We start from the raw sequence: 16,223 nt of genomic DNA, 5'->3' as shown, positions 1-16,223 counted from the left end.
AACAAAGATCATAGAGTAACTTAAAATCATACATACAAAGTAACAGAGCAGATGAGCAACTCGGACTCCACTAAAAACTGAGAGCATGTACCAGGTGCACCGGTAGGGTACGTGAAGACACGAAAGCCGAAATATGCAAAGCCTGTCAAGCTTTACGAATGCTTAAGCCAGTATGGAGCCGGTGACAGCAGAAATACAACAAAACATACAGGTATTACCTAACAAATGCCTGAGACACATTTATTATATTTTTTGGCAAACAGAAATAACAAACAAAGCATTTAATGGAGTGTACGAAACCGTACCCAAAAAGTAAAAATAAACTTCAGATAAAAGGAGATAAAAAGACCTAGGTGGCGTTGGATTGGAATCCAAAGGGGGAAAGAAAACTAGGGAGACCATTTCATCAGAAGAATAAGAATAGAAAAGCATGAAAATATTGGCAAGACCTGGAACGAGTCAAAAGGAACGGCCTAGAACAGAGTGAAATGGAGAATGACTTAGTTCAAATGAAGTGTCAGTAATGAATTTGTGCTTAAATGAACAAAAAACACAATAATATGATAATGGTGGAAGAATGCTAAAAAAATATGTATTTTACGAGATTAATGGGCTAAACACCCATACAGTTACTTCTTCAGTAATTCATTATATGGTACGGAGACAGTTTTATCATATTCCCTTCTGGAAACTTCCCAATTATTGAAGACGCGCATATGATGTTTTAATGTGACCTCGTCGTAATGTAATCGATTATTTGATCACAAATCCTACAATTCAAGACCACTCAGATGAATTATCTTGCAATACTTTACAGTGTGTACTATGTACTAGGTAGGAAATTTAGTACTGTAAACAAATTATTTTCGCAGTGAATAATTTTCCGTTATTTTTACGGTGAACTGAGGAGCGCGAAAAATAGTACCCGTGACATTAACTTTCAACACAATGAAACGCTAATAATTTTTAACGCGAATATTGATACCTGCAAATATGTTTACTTTTAACAGAGTCCACAAAAACTAGCAATCACGAAAATTAATCCGTTAATACTTTATCATAAATATAACATAATCATAAGGCATCCTAAATTTTGAAAAATCAGTACATATTCCTTTTTAAAATAACATTAACATTGAAAAGAAATATTATTCTTTTCGCTAAAGATGTTGTTGAAATAGATAACTAATGTGTATCATATTCAAACTTCTAGGCTACATTGATTCTTTTTAAAGAACGTTCGTTCTATGCTTGCAGTTATTTTTGCTGTGTATCAACTAAGTGTCAAAGGTTAAGCTTCATTGCGCAGTTCCAAACCCTAAATATAGGATATCGAATCGCTGTTATCATAAATATGATTATAGTGTTCTTCAACCAAATTATGTGGACCCTTAACACTCTTCCAGTTGGTCTTTAAGTTATCGAATGTCAAAAAATTTTTATTGTTATAATTTGAACCCTGATGAGTACTTCCAACCCATAGATAATTGCCAATTATTATTCTAACAACGTACTACAATCCCTATATGGACTTTTGATAGATATCGGCCTTTGAATATATGATTAATGTCAAGAAGCGTGTTCTTTGTGTTCTACTGCCATTGGGGCTACTATCATTTTATATTTTTATCACATCTAAATTATTTAGATATCACAACAATATGTAACACTTACTTGTAGTTACTCTGGAATGATTTGTTTTTTTTATACTGGAGCTTGTAAATGTCATCGCCCCTGCAAATGTCTTTTTTAGAAGACTGAGAACTAGTATCGGTATCATCTGTCTTTACATGTACTGCCGTCCATTAGGGTTAACTCAAACTATTGATCACTACCCTTTATTTTGTTTAAAGTCCCTCTTTAATGTTCATGGGGAAAGTTTCATGGAATAATACGATCTAACGGCAGATGGAAATAGTAAAAAAGAGAAAAGTACAGTAAATTATGATCCATTCCACACAACTAAGTATAGCCCCTAATATAGACTAGTCTATTCTGCATTTTTTTAAAATCCGACCCCACCCACATTCACTCAAATGTTTGATGTTTTGCTGCGGATGAGAGGTTTCTCCATGAAACACGTGTACAGCATATCAACATTTTCAATATTGTATGATTGGTATTTTTGTATTTATATTCATTAACGATATCCCATAATTTGATAAAACAGAAATTAAACACGCTCAGGACAAAACTTTCAACTTCTGGAGTTTTGTAATTGTCAGAAGAATGTGCTTAGAGAATTGTTCCTGTTCCCATATTGACACATTGGTAAAGATACAATGTATTCAAATTTATAAAGATGTTGATTGGTGTTGATGTAAATAGCTAATGGTAACTGTAATATGGTTGAGGTGTGTAAAGACTAGATTTTAATTGCCTTCATCTAATTTAAAAGTATATGGTACTCGCTAGTCTCCCCCTAGGACCCAGCACAGTTAATTCATGTACTTAATGGGAGTAGGGCATTTATTCACCTCTGTGTTTCTGACAAATTTGGTCTAAAGGCGTATCAGTTGTACTACCCTTTGTACTTCGTGGCTTTAGGAATTGTCACGCCCTTGTTGATTCCCCTTTTCACATATTGTGCTGAGTTGTTCTTATTTTTGCCCTTCAAGGCGGATAGATAGCCTGGTCAATATTCGTGTGAGTCTGTTCCCTGTACTACCATTGGTGGTGAGGCTTACCTATCTTCCATTCATCTACATATGGGTAATCGATGGATTTACATACTTTATTAAGACACAAGTTTCATAACTTAGTGGAGTCCTCTTCTTAAGACACATATATAATACACACATACATATAACCATATGAAAATAATCTTTTACTAAGTGTTACGTCATTTACACATAGCGTGAAGAAGTCAATAAAAAAAATTTAAAACAAACATATGGGTTCCAACTGGGATTCTGCTTTTCCCAGAAAGACCTTATGTGTTAAGTGTAGCTTTGGATTCCAGAGATCTTATCTCCCTCTCCTGTTGTAAGGTTTGTGATGTGTAAGGCGACGTTCTGCTAATTGAGGCCTACTGGCGTTTCATCATAATGTAACCTCTGTGGCATCTGTCAGGGTTCTGGTAGGAATGTTGTGGGCCTGGGGTGGCTTGTGACCATGGAGATGAATGAAACGCTGAATAATCTATAAGCAATTCGTTGTATTTGGGATGAGGGGCCCTACCATAAATATCTTGTCGATTTTGTTTTTGTCAATGCCTCCTATCCACGCTTTAGTCATCCTATTATACCGTCTAGCCTTGACCTTGCCTTGGTTAACTCATCCATCCTTCTTACTTGCATTAGCCCCTCTCTTGAATCGCTTCCTTATCAGGGGCAACGTTAAGTACGGTCACTAGATTAAGCGTGATGTGTATATATAGGATCTTATAGTGGAGTCTTGAGATGTTAGTGACAGCCTTTCTACCGAAAACCATAACTTTACTGGCTAGGGACTTTCAAATCCTGGAAGTCTTAGCAGTTCCTCAAAAGGCCAGTAATTTATCTTTACCGTCATACCTTATTTGTTGCAGGAATAATGTATGTCTAATGTATTGCATATAGCAGGTGCCGATGAATTTCTGTTTTTATTTTCTGGGACTGAGGTTTTTAGACTGGCTTTCAAATAGGTCACTTCTTGTAAGATGTTTCCTTTAGTAGTTCTGTGTTCGTTCTGTTATCTTTATGTACACTGAAGTTGAAAGAGTGATCGTGATGTAACGACTTTTAGTGTGTTAACATGTCTACAGTGTATGTTGGTAATGTTACCAGATTAACCAATTGTCTATGCCCGTCTCTCCCTCAACAGCCGGTCCCTTTCTAAAATTTCGCTGGTTAAAAAAAGAAAAAAAATACAACAACAAAAAAATAAAATACATCGTTCCATATCACAACTCATACGTTATGCCAGAGCTTGCCGAAACTACGCAGACTTTTTGTATCGCGCTAGAACTCTAACAAATGGGCTTCTGGAACAGGGTTATGTTGCTACAAGATTGAAGTCATCACTACAGAAGTTTTAAGGTCGTCATCATGAACTCGTATATCGTTATGGTGTATCCGTTTGCACCATGAAAATTGATATATTCAACGGGTCATAGTTTCCCTTTCCTCGTTTGTCTACCCCGGACTTGACTTTTTATGAGCAACTCGGTGGGTGTTTCTAGAAAAGCAGAGGACGCTTACCCTACCGGTCCATGCTCCCAGTTTTTAGTGGAGTCCGAGTTGCTCATTTACTTTTGTTACTTTGTATGTATGATTTTAGTTACTTTATGTTCTTTGATGTGTATGTCTGTTTTCCATGTCTGGTCTTTGTCCCTGGATTACCGCTATGACCTTGGTTCCCTTGATTACTCTTTCATCTGTATCTATATGTATTTACCAACAACGGCACAGGAAACAGAATATAAGACCCTATCCCACCAAAAACCTGAACAAGTGGCAAGAAGCTTGATATATATCCCGAGACCGTTTATATCTGGGGACTTTTTACAAATTGTAGTAAGTCGCAGCGTTAGTAAGGTGACTGGTACTATTTAATTGTAGTTACTTTGAGAAGCTTTAATGGGCATCGGGCTCTTGTTTTTTATATAGGAACTTGTAATTGTACACTTTCCAGGTCATTGTCAGGTTTTAACAGACTGTACCTAATTTGGTTAGGACTAGTGTCATCTCTTGTGGAAGTCTCCCCATTGTATTGGATTTGGATCAACCATAAAAATGATCACTACAAAATTTTCAATTGTTATTTGAATACGTTTAAATCTGCAAGCTTTACTATAAAACTGTATGTTTTACTTCTTTCTAAGACAAAGAAGTAGCAATATCGACGGGAAATATTTCCACAAGACATTACAAGGACCATCAAAATTAATCACAAGAAAAAGAAGCCTCCGACACTAAAGAACCAAAGGGTACAAAAAGAAAAACGAACAACACTAAATATTGCGGCTAAAAACCAATACTCGCTTTCAACATTGTTTGTTTAGTAAAGTCAATTGATCACATCATATCCGTTTTACAGTAATTAACTTTGACATACTTAATTTTCTGATTCAGTTGAGCAGTCTGTTTTCCATTTTAAAACAAACCACACTCTAAAATTAAAGTGTAGAAACTTTATTTCAAACGGTTAATATATGTGAGCCGAAATGATATCACATATGAATTGGCGACGGGAATGCAACTTAATCAAATTTCAATGAAGTAAATGTGGAACTTGACAATGTCGACTATCACAATTTAGAGTCGTGTGACGAATCCGAAGCTTCCACCCTGGATGTTTGGGACATTACTTCAGGACTAATAACATCGGCAATACAGAAAAAACACAGAAGCATTTTTCTAAGTGTATGTATACGAAGAATTAACAAAGCTTGTTTAAGAACATAAACAGCCTAAGTCATCTGAGATTATCCATAGATTTAAATTTAACAGTAGGAGTAGACCCTAATGAATCGGTAAGAATTTATGCGACATTGTTAAGAGATTGACCTAACATTGCAATTAAGGAGCTTCACTAAATACAAATACCAGAAACTATTTACGTATATGGAAATCATCAACAGTTTGGATGTGATTCTTGAATACATAATTTCACAATTGTGACAAAGGGACATTTTGCTAGGAATTGCCAAAGTAATGCAAATTGAGAAAGCTTAAACCCACGTCAACAGTGTTTAAATATATATGTTTATGAGAAAACATCAAGAATAAGACAGAAAGGGGTGAGGAAAATTCAATGTTATAATTCGGAATAAGTGCGAATCTTACACGGTTCAAGTCAATCATAAATATGAAAATTGACACAGATATTCCAGATTTTCATTAAAGTGGGAATATGTAGTTTGATTCTACGTATGAGAATTTGCGTACTTTCTTTTGGAATTGTATTCCTATGACATGGCGCGTGGAAAAGAAAGTAGTTTATGGTGATCAAAGCAATCATTTACTTGTCATAGTTAAAACAGAGGTCCGATTTTTGTTCGGTATTGATCAACTATGCAAAATGAAATTGAATTGGAATCTACCTCTAAGTATAGGAAAAGGAACAGATTTTGTGAAATGCACAAATGCATCTTCATAAAACCTTTATGAAAATATTAAATACTTAAAGAGATCACCTAAAGTTCTTCAACAAGTGTAAACACACTGTTAATGAACAAAATGCAAAATGCTTTGAGTCATATGAGGAATGAATTTGAAGAACTATTTCGTTGTGAGCTAGGAACTATAGCCGGAACAAAAGCAAGATATATCAGCAACTCCGATAATCTACAAAGATCGGCCTGTACCGTATGCATAATCGAAAAGTCGAACGAGTTATAATATTTAGAGAAACAAGACCAATTTCAGCCCGTTGAGTTCTCTCAGTGGGCAGCACCGATAGTGCCAGAAAGAAAATGAAACAATAAGAAACGGTAGTGATTACATGGTAACTGTTAACAAAGTTTCAAAGCTTGACAATAATATTTAATAACGATTTAAGATGAAGATTTGTATGCTACATCTAAGCTAATAAATACAGCGAAAAAGATAAAGCATTACCAATGCCATGAGCTATTGTATTGCAAAGGATCATTTAGATTTTTAAATGTTCAAAGGATTGAGAAATGGAACAGGGAAGACTCATTTTTTTTTGCAAATGTGAAGAGATATATGATAACCGATTGGCCATTGGAATGTCTAAGTGATGAAATATAACCGTATTTCAATCGTAGAGATGAGTCGAAAACAAATGTTTTGTTTGGGGCAGTAGAGTTATTAATCCATACCGAGGTCGTGAATGTATGCTAACTGAATTACTTGAAGGACATCCTTGAAAATAAGGATGTCCCCCGGAGCACGTTGACATTCAAGACGTCCATCGTCCAGATTACATTTGGATTTCGCGGGACCGCTCTTGAATAAGTTGGTTTTTGTGGTTGTTGATGCGTATTAAAATGGATAGAGTTTTGATGAAGAGAAAACTTAATTAAATTAATTCAAATCTTGATTTAGTTTTTCCAAACACTGACAATAATATTGAACATAGCAGATGAAACAGAAAAAAACATCATGATACAAATTCAAAACCAAGATTAACTAAGTTTCCACACTGTATTTGTAAAGAAAAAATAAAAGATTTTTTAAAAAATGTAGTTAATGAGAACAGTAAAAGAACAAACAGAACCTCTCTAATTCAAATTTGAATTGAGTGAAATCTTGATTATATCAAAAGAAGAAGTTCTCACTGTTATGAAGTTAAAAGGGTGACATATTAGAACCGAACGAGTATTATGAAACAGGCATTTTCATACAAGGCAAGAGTGAGATGTTGAATTCAAATAATGTTTCACGTTTTTTCGTCTGTTCCGATTACAACGGAGCTTAAGTTGTCTCCTTTTTCTTTTTTCCTTTTTAAACTTTCGAAAATAAATTTGAAAATGATCATAGGGAACATCTTTATGGTGTTTTTCACAAATAAAACATTTTTTTTTAAGTTCTAACAAATCAATAAACGTCTTAAAAGGAAGTATCGACTCGGGGGGGGGGGGGTCATAGATCTCATTTTCAATATTCATTTCTCTTTCAACATTAATTTCCTTATTCGCCATTTTAGGTCGAACAGAGTTGTGAATTGTCGAAATCGACTCGGGAGAGGTCCAAAATACCATTTTAGCATTTTTTTCCTTTTTAACAGTCATTTCCTTTTTAACATTCATTTCCTTTTTCAACATTCATTTCCTTATTTGCCATTTTAGGTCGAACAGAGTTGGGAATTTTCGCAATCGACTCGGGAGGGGTCCAAAATCCCATTTTAGCATTTTTTCTTTTTAACATTCATTTCCTTTTTCAACATTCATTTTCTTAATCGCCATTTTGGGTCAGTTCATTTTCGTTTATCGTTTATGTTGCCATCGGGATGGGTGAGTCAAACATATACAACCCGATGGTTTTCAAGTACATTTGTATGTCCCATTTACGAATCAATATGTCTCCAAATAATTCTGTTTCAGTTTAAGTCTGCATTACTGCACTATCTGGTACAGAAAACTGTTCGAACCTATTGGTCATAATTTGATATCACAAACGAAGTTATCCAAATAACATTTTTGACTATCATCAGATATCTCGATGTGTCATCTTTTAATTGTTATCAAGAAGTTGGGGTCACGCAGTTTATTTAGCTATATGCATAATTTATACCCCTACCCTAAGGAAAAACCGATTTAATTGACATATTTCTTCAATGCCAAAACCTATTGAAATATTTATGCTTCACCAGAAGTATGGCTTATTTGTATTTTTTTCTTTTTGCCAGGATCACATTTGATACATTTGGAGTCATTTCGATGATCCTCATGATTTATCAAAAATTGCTAGAAGTAGGATTTCAATACTCTACGACATGAAACCAAGGAAAACTAATTTTCAACTAAATATTTTCAACATAATTATCAATATTACCCAAAAACCCTTTAAAATAGATCTCAGTATGAAGCAAAATGCACATCTTGCATCATAACAACACTCACATTTAGGTCATTTAGAATTAAGATAACGAATGACCCAACATATGTAACACAACATAATGAAATACATAAGTTTTTTATTTACTGCATTTCATCTATGTTACTCCAAGTATCTGTTTATCCAGGTCATCTGGTCGTCTTCTTCGTGTTCGTCTTGGTCTTTCAGTTAACGAGTTCTTGCCATGATTTCTGTCTACATTTCTCAGCTATAAATCACAAGTCCAACATTGAGCTCTCCGTCTCTTCTTAGCTTTCGAAACTTATCTCTCTATACATTTATCCATGATCCATAGAATCGAGATGTTGCAAAATGAGTTAGGAAACATAAACGGGTATCATAATGTATGGGAAATCTGTGTGTTCAGCCCAATAGTCCAAACATATATCTAGAAAAGTTTTGTTAATGATCGTTTATAATATTATTTGAATATTGATTTATTTTAGTATGTGGGCTGAGATAACTTCCCGTACACCCTCCACCACTCATCAACCCAGAACTGATTTTCATTTACCGTTATACCTCCCATATCCCATATATATCGATCAGTTTGTCGCCAAAAAATAAACTGAAGCATTTTTGTGGTTTTTTTTTTTCCTTTTTCATACCTCGATGAGGCAAAAATATTTTTTTTTAATTCTTTTTATTTTTACTTTCTACAAAACGAAGTAAATTAACATATCTAGGTATCATCATGTAGACGAATATCTTAGCTTTCCAGTGGTACCAAAACCTTGTGGCAACAGTTAGGGGCTTGGAATTATATGAAATGAAAAAATACACCCCATCCCACTGAAAAAATACCGAAATTGACATATTTTTCAATGTCAAACTCCTAGAGTATTTATACGTTGAAACTGAATACAAATACAGTTGAAATAAGCACATTTGTTTGATACCACGAGAATTAAATCATAATTACCCAGCATGTCTATTGTTCACCGTTTATAAGTTTAAAATTAACATTTGAGTTCATGTTGAGGTATTTTGAATGGGAAGGGGGTAGGGTTTGCAATTGTACACCTGATTGTACTTTGAAAAGTTCAAATATTTATAAATTGGGCTCATTAGAAAGCTACTACTTTATATAGCAGTATTTGAATATAAAAACTCTTGTTTGAAGTGCGGTATTTGTAAAAATTGCCAATTACCGATTAAATGGAAGAAAATATGAAATTCCGAAAATTCCCCTTTTTATGAAGAACTCATTATTGTCACATAAATACGCGTCTAAAATAAGTATATATGTTTAGTACATCGAGAACTAAAGCAATAGTACCAAACATGTCTTTTGTACACCGTTTATAAGCTAAAAATTAACATTTCGGTTCATGTTGTGGTATATTTTTTTCATTGATCGGGGCGGCAATTCTTTCATCTAACAAAAGCATGTTCGTACTACGGTATTCCTCAGATGGTACGAGTTCGAGTCCGGCTTTTTGAGGCGGTAGCGATGGCAATTTTCATCTTGATCGACATAGAATGTTTATAATCTTAGGGCGTTTGATAGATACAATACTTAATAAATGAACTGCAAATGAAAATAGCAATCGAAACTCCACCACAAACAACTAAGTATCGGAAAAGATATGATAGAGGCATCGTTTTCTTTTCTAAATGACCTAAATTTAAGTTAAACAGTGTTAGTATGCCTTAAATGAGTAGTTTACTTTCATAATGAGACCTGTTTTATAGGGGTAAGGGAAACATTTCTGTGTTTTGTGCTTTTTAGATATTAAAAATTGTTTTTCTTGGTTTCATCATGTAACTAATTTAAATTATTTATCGAATGATTCCAAATTTGAGACGTTTTATCGTTGGATAAATTGTGGAAAAGAATGCATCCTACCATTATTGAAAATTAGAAAACTTTTCAAATCGCAACAAGTCTTCAAAATAACTTCAAAAAAATTAAAATTGTGATACTGAAACAAAAATACTCCAGAGTTTTAAAACGTGTCATTTTAAGCATTTTCGTGGCGTAGGGGCATGTATTTTGCATTTAACTCAAAAACCGTGAGTGTGACGGCAACTTCATACCATTGTGACAAATTGATTCGTAAATGGAGTATACATATGTACCTGAAAAGCAACGTGTGTTGATGAATGGGGTGGTGCATGGTTGACTCACTTAGCCCAATGACTACATAAACGAAAATGGAAATGATCTAAAATTGCAAATAAGTTAGTGAATGACGAGTCTTGAAATGGAACTCGATTGCAACCATTCTCAACTCTGTGCGGCCTAAAACGGTGAAAAAGGAAATGAATGTTGAAATAAGATCTCTGACGGCTCTCGAGTCGATAGCGACTATTCTCTACTATGTGCGACATATAATGGCGAAAATGAAATTTAATGTTGAAAAAGGAAATGAATCTTGAAATGAGAGAGAAATGTGATCCTCCCGAGTCGATTGTGACTATTCCCAATTCTATGCGACCTAAAATGACGAATATTGAAATGAATGTCTGAAAAGGAAATGAATGTTGAAATGAGATTGCTGACCCCTCCAGAGTCGATAGCGACCATTCCCAACTCTGTGCGACCTAAAATGGCGAATATGGAAATGAATGTTGAAATGAGATTCTCTATTGCCACCCGAGTCTATTGCAACCATTCCCAATTCTTTGCGACCTAAAATGGCGAATACGGAAATTGATGTTAAAATGAGATTTGATCTCTTCGAGTCGATTGCGACCGAAAATGGCAGATAAAGAAATGAATGTTGAAAAAGGAAATGAATGTTGAAATAAGATATCTGACCCCTCCCGAGTCGATTGCAACCATTCCCAACTCTATGCGACCTAAAATGGCGAGTATGGAAATGAATGTTGAAAAAGGAAGTGAATGTCGAAATAAGATCTCAGTTGAAGACTGGAATACTGTCGACCAAACAAACTGTGGTAACTTTGTTACTTTTTTTTTTTGTTTGTTTGTTTGTTTGTTTGTTTGTGGGCAAAAAGCGTGACATTTTCTGTGTCATGCGTGACATGAATATTGTACAATTAAGTGATCAGGATATTATATTAGATCGATATTTTGTTTCCAATTAAACCAGTTTTATCGCTATTTCTTTAACCATTTTCAGGAGAGAACTGTCCCAAAATGATGTAAAGTTTGTAACATGTTTTTGTCAAACAATGTTTTATACCCCAATATGCTTTGATTCAAATCAATCTTAGATCCTATAGTTCTCTTACCTATTAGATAAAAACATAACGGTTTCCTCTAATTCATGTTAATAAATTGGGAAATATTGGTCTTGTTTTTGTTTTGTTTTATTTTGTTTTTGTTTTGTTTTTGTTTTGTTTTCCAGACTCAGTAAGTGTGTTTTCAAACAATTTCGACATTAATGTGGTATATATTGCCAATTGAATGTCTAAAGACCATTAACAAAAATAAGTTAATGTTTATACTTTATTCTTTTATTTTGGTTACTGCAATATGTAATTGTATTTCAATCTAAGGATGGAGAAATGTAGTGAACCGAATTAATTATGTCATTTGAATTTCGTTATACAGTAATTAAACTTAATTGACAGATCACAGACACATTAATGTCGAGTCAGCTGAGCTAATGTACTTATCATACGATAAGCACCTGCTTCAATAAATACTTAATTTTCTTATTCTTTTCAGCAGTCTGTATTTTAGTTGTTAAACCAGCCACATATTAGAACTGAATAGTAGAAATTTTGATATATATGTGAGCCAAAGTTACCACGGTTTGTTTGGTCGACAGTATTCCAGTCTTCAACTGATCGTTTGTAGACCTTTTTGACTTAAAGAACAGGTAATTCTGACAAGTAGATAGAATTGCTGTGAATGTACTTACTAAAATTTACAATAGGCCCAAATTGTTTTTATATTATACCATAACGTATGTTTAATTTCCAAATAGACGATTAAATATAAGATGCACAACAAAAATTTTAAATCATTATTTTATATTAGAAATTTTCCCCAGACACCACAATTTTATCAATGGCAAAGTCCTATTGAAAACAGATTCGATAGAACTTCGCAGTGCCATTACCTAATACAAGTAATAATTTCTTTTAATTTTGATTAAAATGGGTCGGACAAACGGACAGACCTCATGGCCCTGAAAGACGGGAAAGTTTAATAATTTCAAAAGAATGTCTAATGTCTAATGAATAACGAATTAGTGAACAACTTCACGCGGCTTTTTCTGAATATCATCTAGATCTCCCGCCGGGTGATGCTGTTCTTTTGTATTTTTAATGTTTCTTTTGCTATTCGTCTGTTGTCTTTAATCCATAATCTTAAGGCTATGTACTTGTAATGCAATGTATAATGTTTCAAACGGTTCTAGTATTTCAAACCAAACTACAGATTTTAAATAATAAACAAACGATTTAATCAACTGCTACGAGTATAACAAAAAAACTGTCCGTGATCAAAAATAAATTCATTTCTTATTCGTAAGATAAAATTCTACGATTTCAGAAGCAAAGTATTTTTACAGATAAAAAAAAACTGAGTTTTTGTTAGATGTGCTTCACAAAAATCTTAAATACGCGGTGTTAAAGTCTAAATTTCAAATTGCACGATTTGGTTCATCAAAAAAAAGTGTAATCGGGGACTAATAGGTTGTTTGTTATAATCCCTGGTGCCTGTGGCTCAGTCTTACGCTCATTATATAGCATTGTAGAAGGTTTCACAAAAATGTTAAAACTCATGTATCACAATATATTGCAATTACATCAAAACAACGCAAGAACAATTATATATATAACCTAGATTATCGACGAAGGACTTTATTATTAAATGGGGGTATATATATATATATATAAAGGTCTGAAAAATTCCCAACGATGTTAGAACTGTCAACTTTGCGATGCAAATTTAATTTGGTCGTTCCCTCCGCGGGACTCGAACTCGTGCCGTTGTGACACCTATGGCAACACCGCCTGCACTAAGTCCAGCGCCCTAGACCACTCGGTCAGCTAGGCTATATAAAAATATAGCTTTCGCTGGCCGGGTCGTTCCTCCTCGTAGGATTAATCTAGGGCTGTAACTTAGTACACGGTGTATGGTAGTACGGGACAGTTCATTTAGATGTTATTATGTAGGATAGAGGATCAAATTAATGATGCATGGCACAACAAATCAATATTATACAAACGTCTCAGAATGTGACGACTCTATTCACTACACTGTTCCATCGGATCAAATTGATACAGGGAAGATACAGGCGGTGTTGCTATAGATGTCACAGCGGTACGAGTTCGAGTCCCGCGGAGGGAACGACCAAAAAAAATTTGCATCGCAAATTTGACAGTTCTAACATCGTTGGGAATTTTTCAGACCTTTCTATACGTTTACATATCTTCCCTGTATCAAGTTGATCCGATGGAGCAGTGTAGTGAATAGAGTCGTCACATTCTTTCTGAGACGTTTATATATATCGATAGAGGTGTCTGTACTTCCTTCCAGCCTTCAATTACGCAAAGGGGTGCATCTCTTCCAGTATTTAATGAAACTTTGTATAACGTGTTCCAATTGTGCTTCTCTTAGTTTAGATTACTTTAGATTTGGATTCAAATCAATTCGGGATTTCACATAGCAAATATTTATGAAAATGGGGACATGGAGGACCCATCTCTTACCCGTTATACCTCATATACCACTTAAAAGAATTAAATGAATCTTTGTTACATGTTTTCATTGTGCATCTTCTATTTTACATTTTGATCTGAATCAATATGGAGGGCAAAGGGTGCATGTTATCAAATGGGGGAATGTAGGATATCGTTAGTGTGCATTGCTCACAGTTTACTGATTTCTGTCGATGTCTTATAAACATTATACTTAAATAGATCTACATTTTTGTGTACAGTAACCCCGAATTTTTCCCCGCAGGATCAACTAGCTGTGTGAGGCAAGCCTGTTAAGTGTACTCTACAATTAGTCTATTTGCAGGTTGACTGATAATAAATAAATCTAAAGGCGATTGGTTATTTGTTATTCTTACCATACTTATGCCTATACACATAACTAAACAGCATGTGATCGTTGGTAATATCCTCATCTCAATAATATGTCAACATTAAAGTTTTAACATTAAGACTGCACACACTTGGTAAAAGTTCGATTTGTTTACGAATAAATTGAGCTTCTAAAGTTTTACCAGAATTCGTTATCCCTTTGTAATACGGAGAACACTAAATAAATGTAAACAAATATGGATCAATGTAAAAGTTGCCTCCATATCGCCTTTGTGTATATCTATTTTTCAAATGTTTAGTGATAAGATAAATATCATAAGCTCAATAAAATCGGTAATCGTCGAGTCGAATGAAAATGCATCCTAATAAAGAGTAAGGAACGAAAGTATTAGTCTACAACCAATGAATAGAAATTTAACATGAACATCAGAATGATCTATAGTAGGTTTCTTCTATTCTTGATTTCTTGTTAAATAGCTGGTCAAAACAAAACAAAAAGGAAAAAAAGAATCTGGTCTCACAACAAACACCCATATCGTATACATAACCATTCCATACACTTCTGAATTCTTTCTTTTTGGTTTTGTATTCTTCTTTTTTTTTAAGGATTATTATTTTTTTTTTTCAATTACTTGAACTATTCTGATAAAATACACAACGGACTAGTTGGCAATATCTTCATTTTATATCATGACCTACGATCTACACCTTAAAAACCATTTTGGGTTTTTCGGTCATTCGGTCAGATTTTCACACTGGAACAAATTGTGCTCCTCTATTTGCTGACCTATTCCTATTTTCCTATGAGGCTGACTTTATAGCTGATCTGATCCGAAAGGAAGAACATCGTTTGGCTATATCATTTATTATGGAACGCCTAAACTGTCTGATAAGATATACATTTGTTTACTTGTTGTCAATTTTATATTACCTGCTGTTTTTTAATAATTACATGTGGTCATTTAGTATTTACGTTATGTAGAAACATCTTTACATCATGTCGTTTTGTCTTTATGTTCTGCCAGTACGTCTTTACGTTCTGTCATTTTGTCTTTACGTTCTATAATTTTGTATTTATGTTCTGTCATTTTATGATTACATTATGTCAACATATATTTACATTATGTGGATTCATAATTACGTGCAGTGATTTTCTTATAAAGTGAGGTCGTTTCATCTTTACGTTAAGTTGATCTCTAGATACTTTATCTCCATTTTCTTTTCTTTACGTGCAGTGATTTCTTCTTTACGTGATGTGAACAAAAATTTCATGATGACGTGTGACCCCGAAACTTTTCGATCCGGTGTAACTTCAAATCAGTCCCTAAAAGGCAAAATAGACGTCACAACGCCGATTAGAAAAATGCTGAACGAAATATAGTTGGTTAGTCTATCCAGTCACCGTAGAGTGTTTATTCTATAATAAAAATAGCTTATTTGTTATTTACGTTCAATATTATCAAAATTGATACACCTGGAACTCTGTTGATGACTTGTGGCGAATTTCGTAGTCAGAATATATTTTTGGAATTCCAAAAACATGGGAATTTCGACTCCCGCGAAAATTTGCATAAATTCGAATCTACAAGTTATTGCGTGACTAAATTTATTTTCTACAATAATAAACCACCAAAACTAATTTTCAAGAAAGAATTTTCAAAAAAAATGTTAGAAATATTACCCCTACCCCTAGAAAACTGGCCTCAGTATCAAACATATTTTCATTCACAGCATACCGACACA

General features: G+C 34.1%; 1 protein-coding gene across 7 annotated transcripts in view; it reads right to left on the bottom strand.

The window, feature by feature from the left end:
• LOC148615302 (receptor-type tyrosine-protein phosphatase H-like) overlaps positions 1 to 14,776 on the bottom strand; it is a 134,902-nt gene extending 120,126 nt beyond the window's left edge. For 3 of the 7 annotated variants that reach the window (XM_088590146.1, XM_088590149.1, XM_088590148.1), the window contains exon 1: positions 14,507 to 14,758. In XM_088590146.1, the coding sequence (XP_088446272.1) occupies positions 14,507 to 14,563 (57 nt within the window). In that variant the 5' untranslated portion in view covers positions 14,564 to 14,758. Of the gene's footprint in view, positions 1 to 14,506 lie in introns of all 7 variants that reach the window. The other 4 variants (XM_088590147.1, XM_088590150.1, XM_088590151.1 and 1 more) reach the window with 3 other exon arrangements.
• Between the last annotated feature and the right edge of the window lie 1,447 nt (positions 14,777 to 16,223).

The sequence above is a fragment of the Perna viridis genome, chromosome 6, assembly GCF_037379345.1.
Source record: "Perna viridis isolate PV_CMFRI_1.1 ecotype Kerala chromosome 6, ASM3737934v1, whole genome shotgun sequence".
Classification (NCBI taxonomy): domain Eukaryota; kingdom Metazoa; phylum Mollusca; class Bivalvia; order Mytilida; family Mytilidae; genus Perna; species Perna viridis.
The sequence above is the reverse complement of the archived record's forward strand: the minus strand, read 5'-3'. Positions and strand labels throughout refer to the sequence as shown.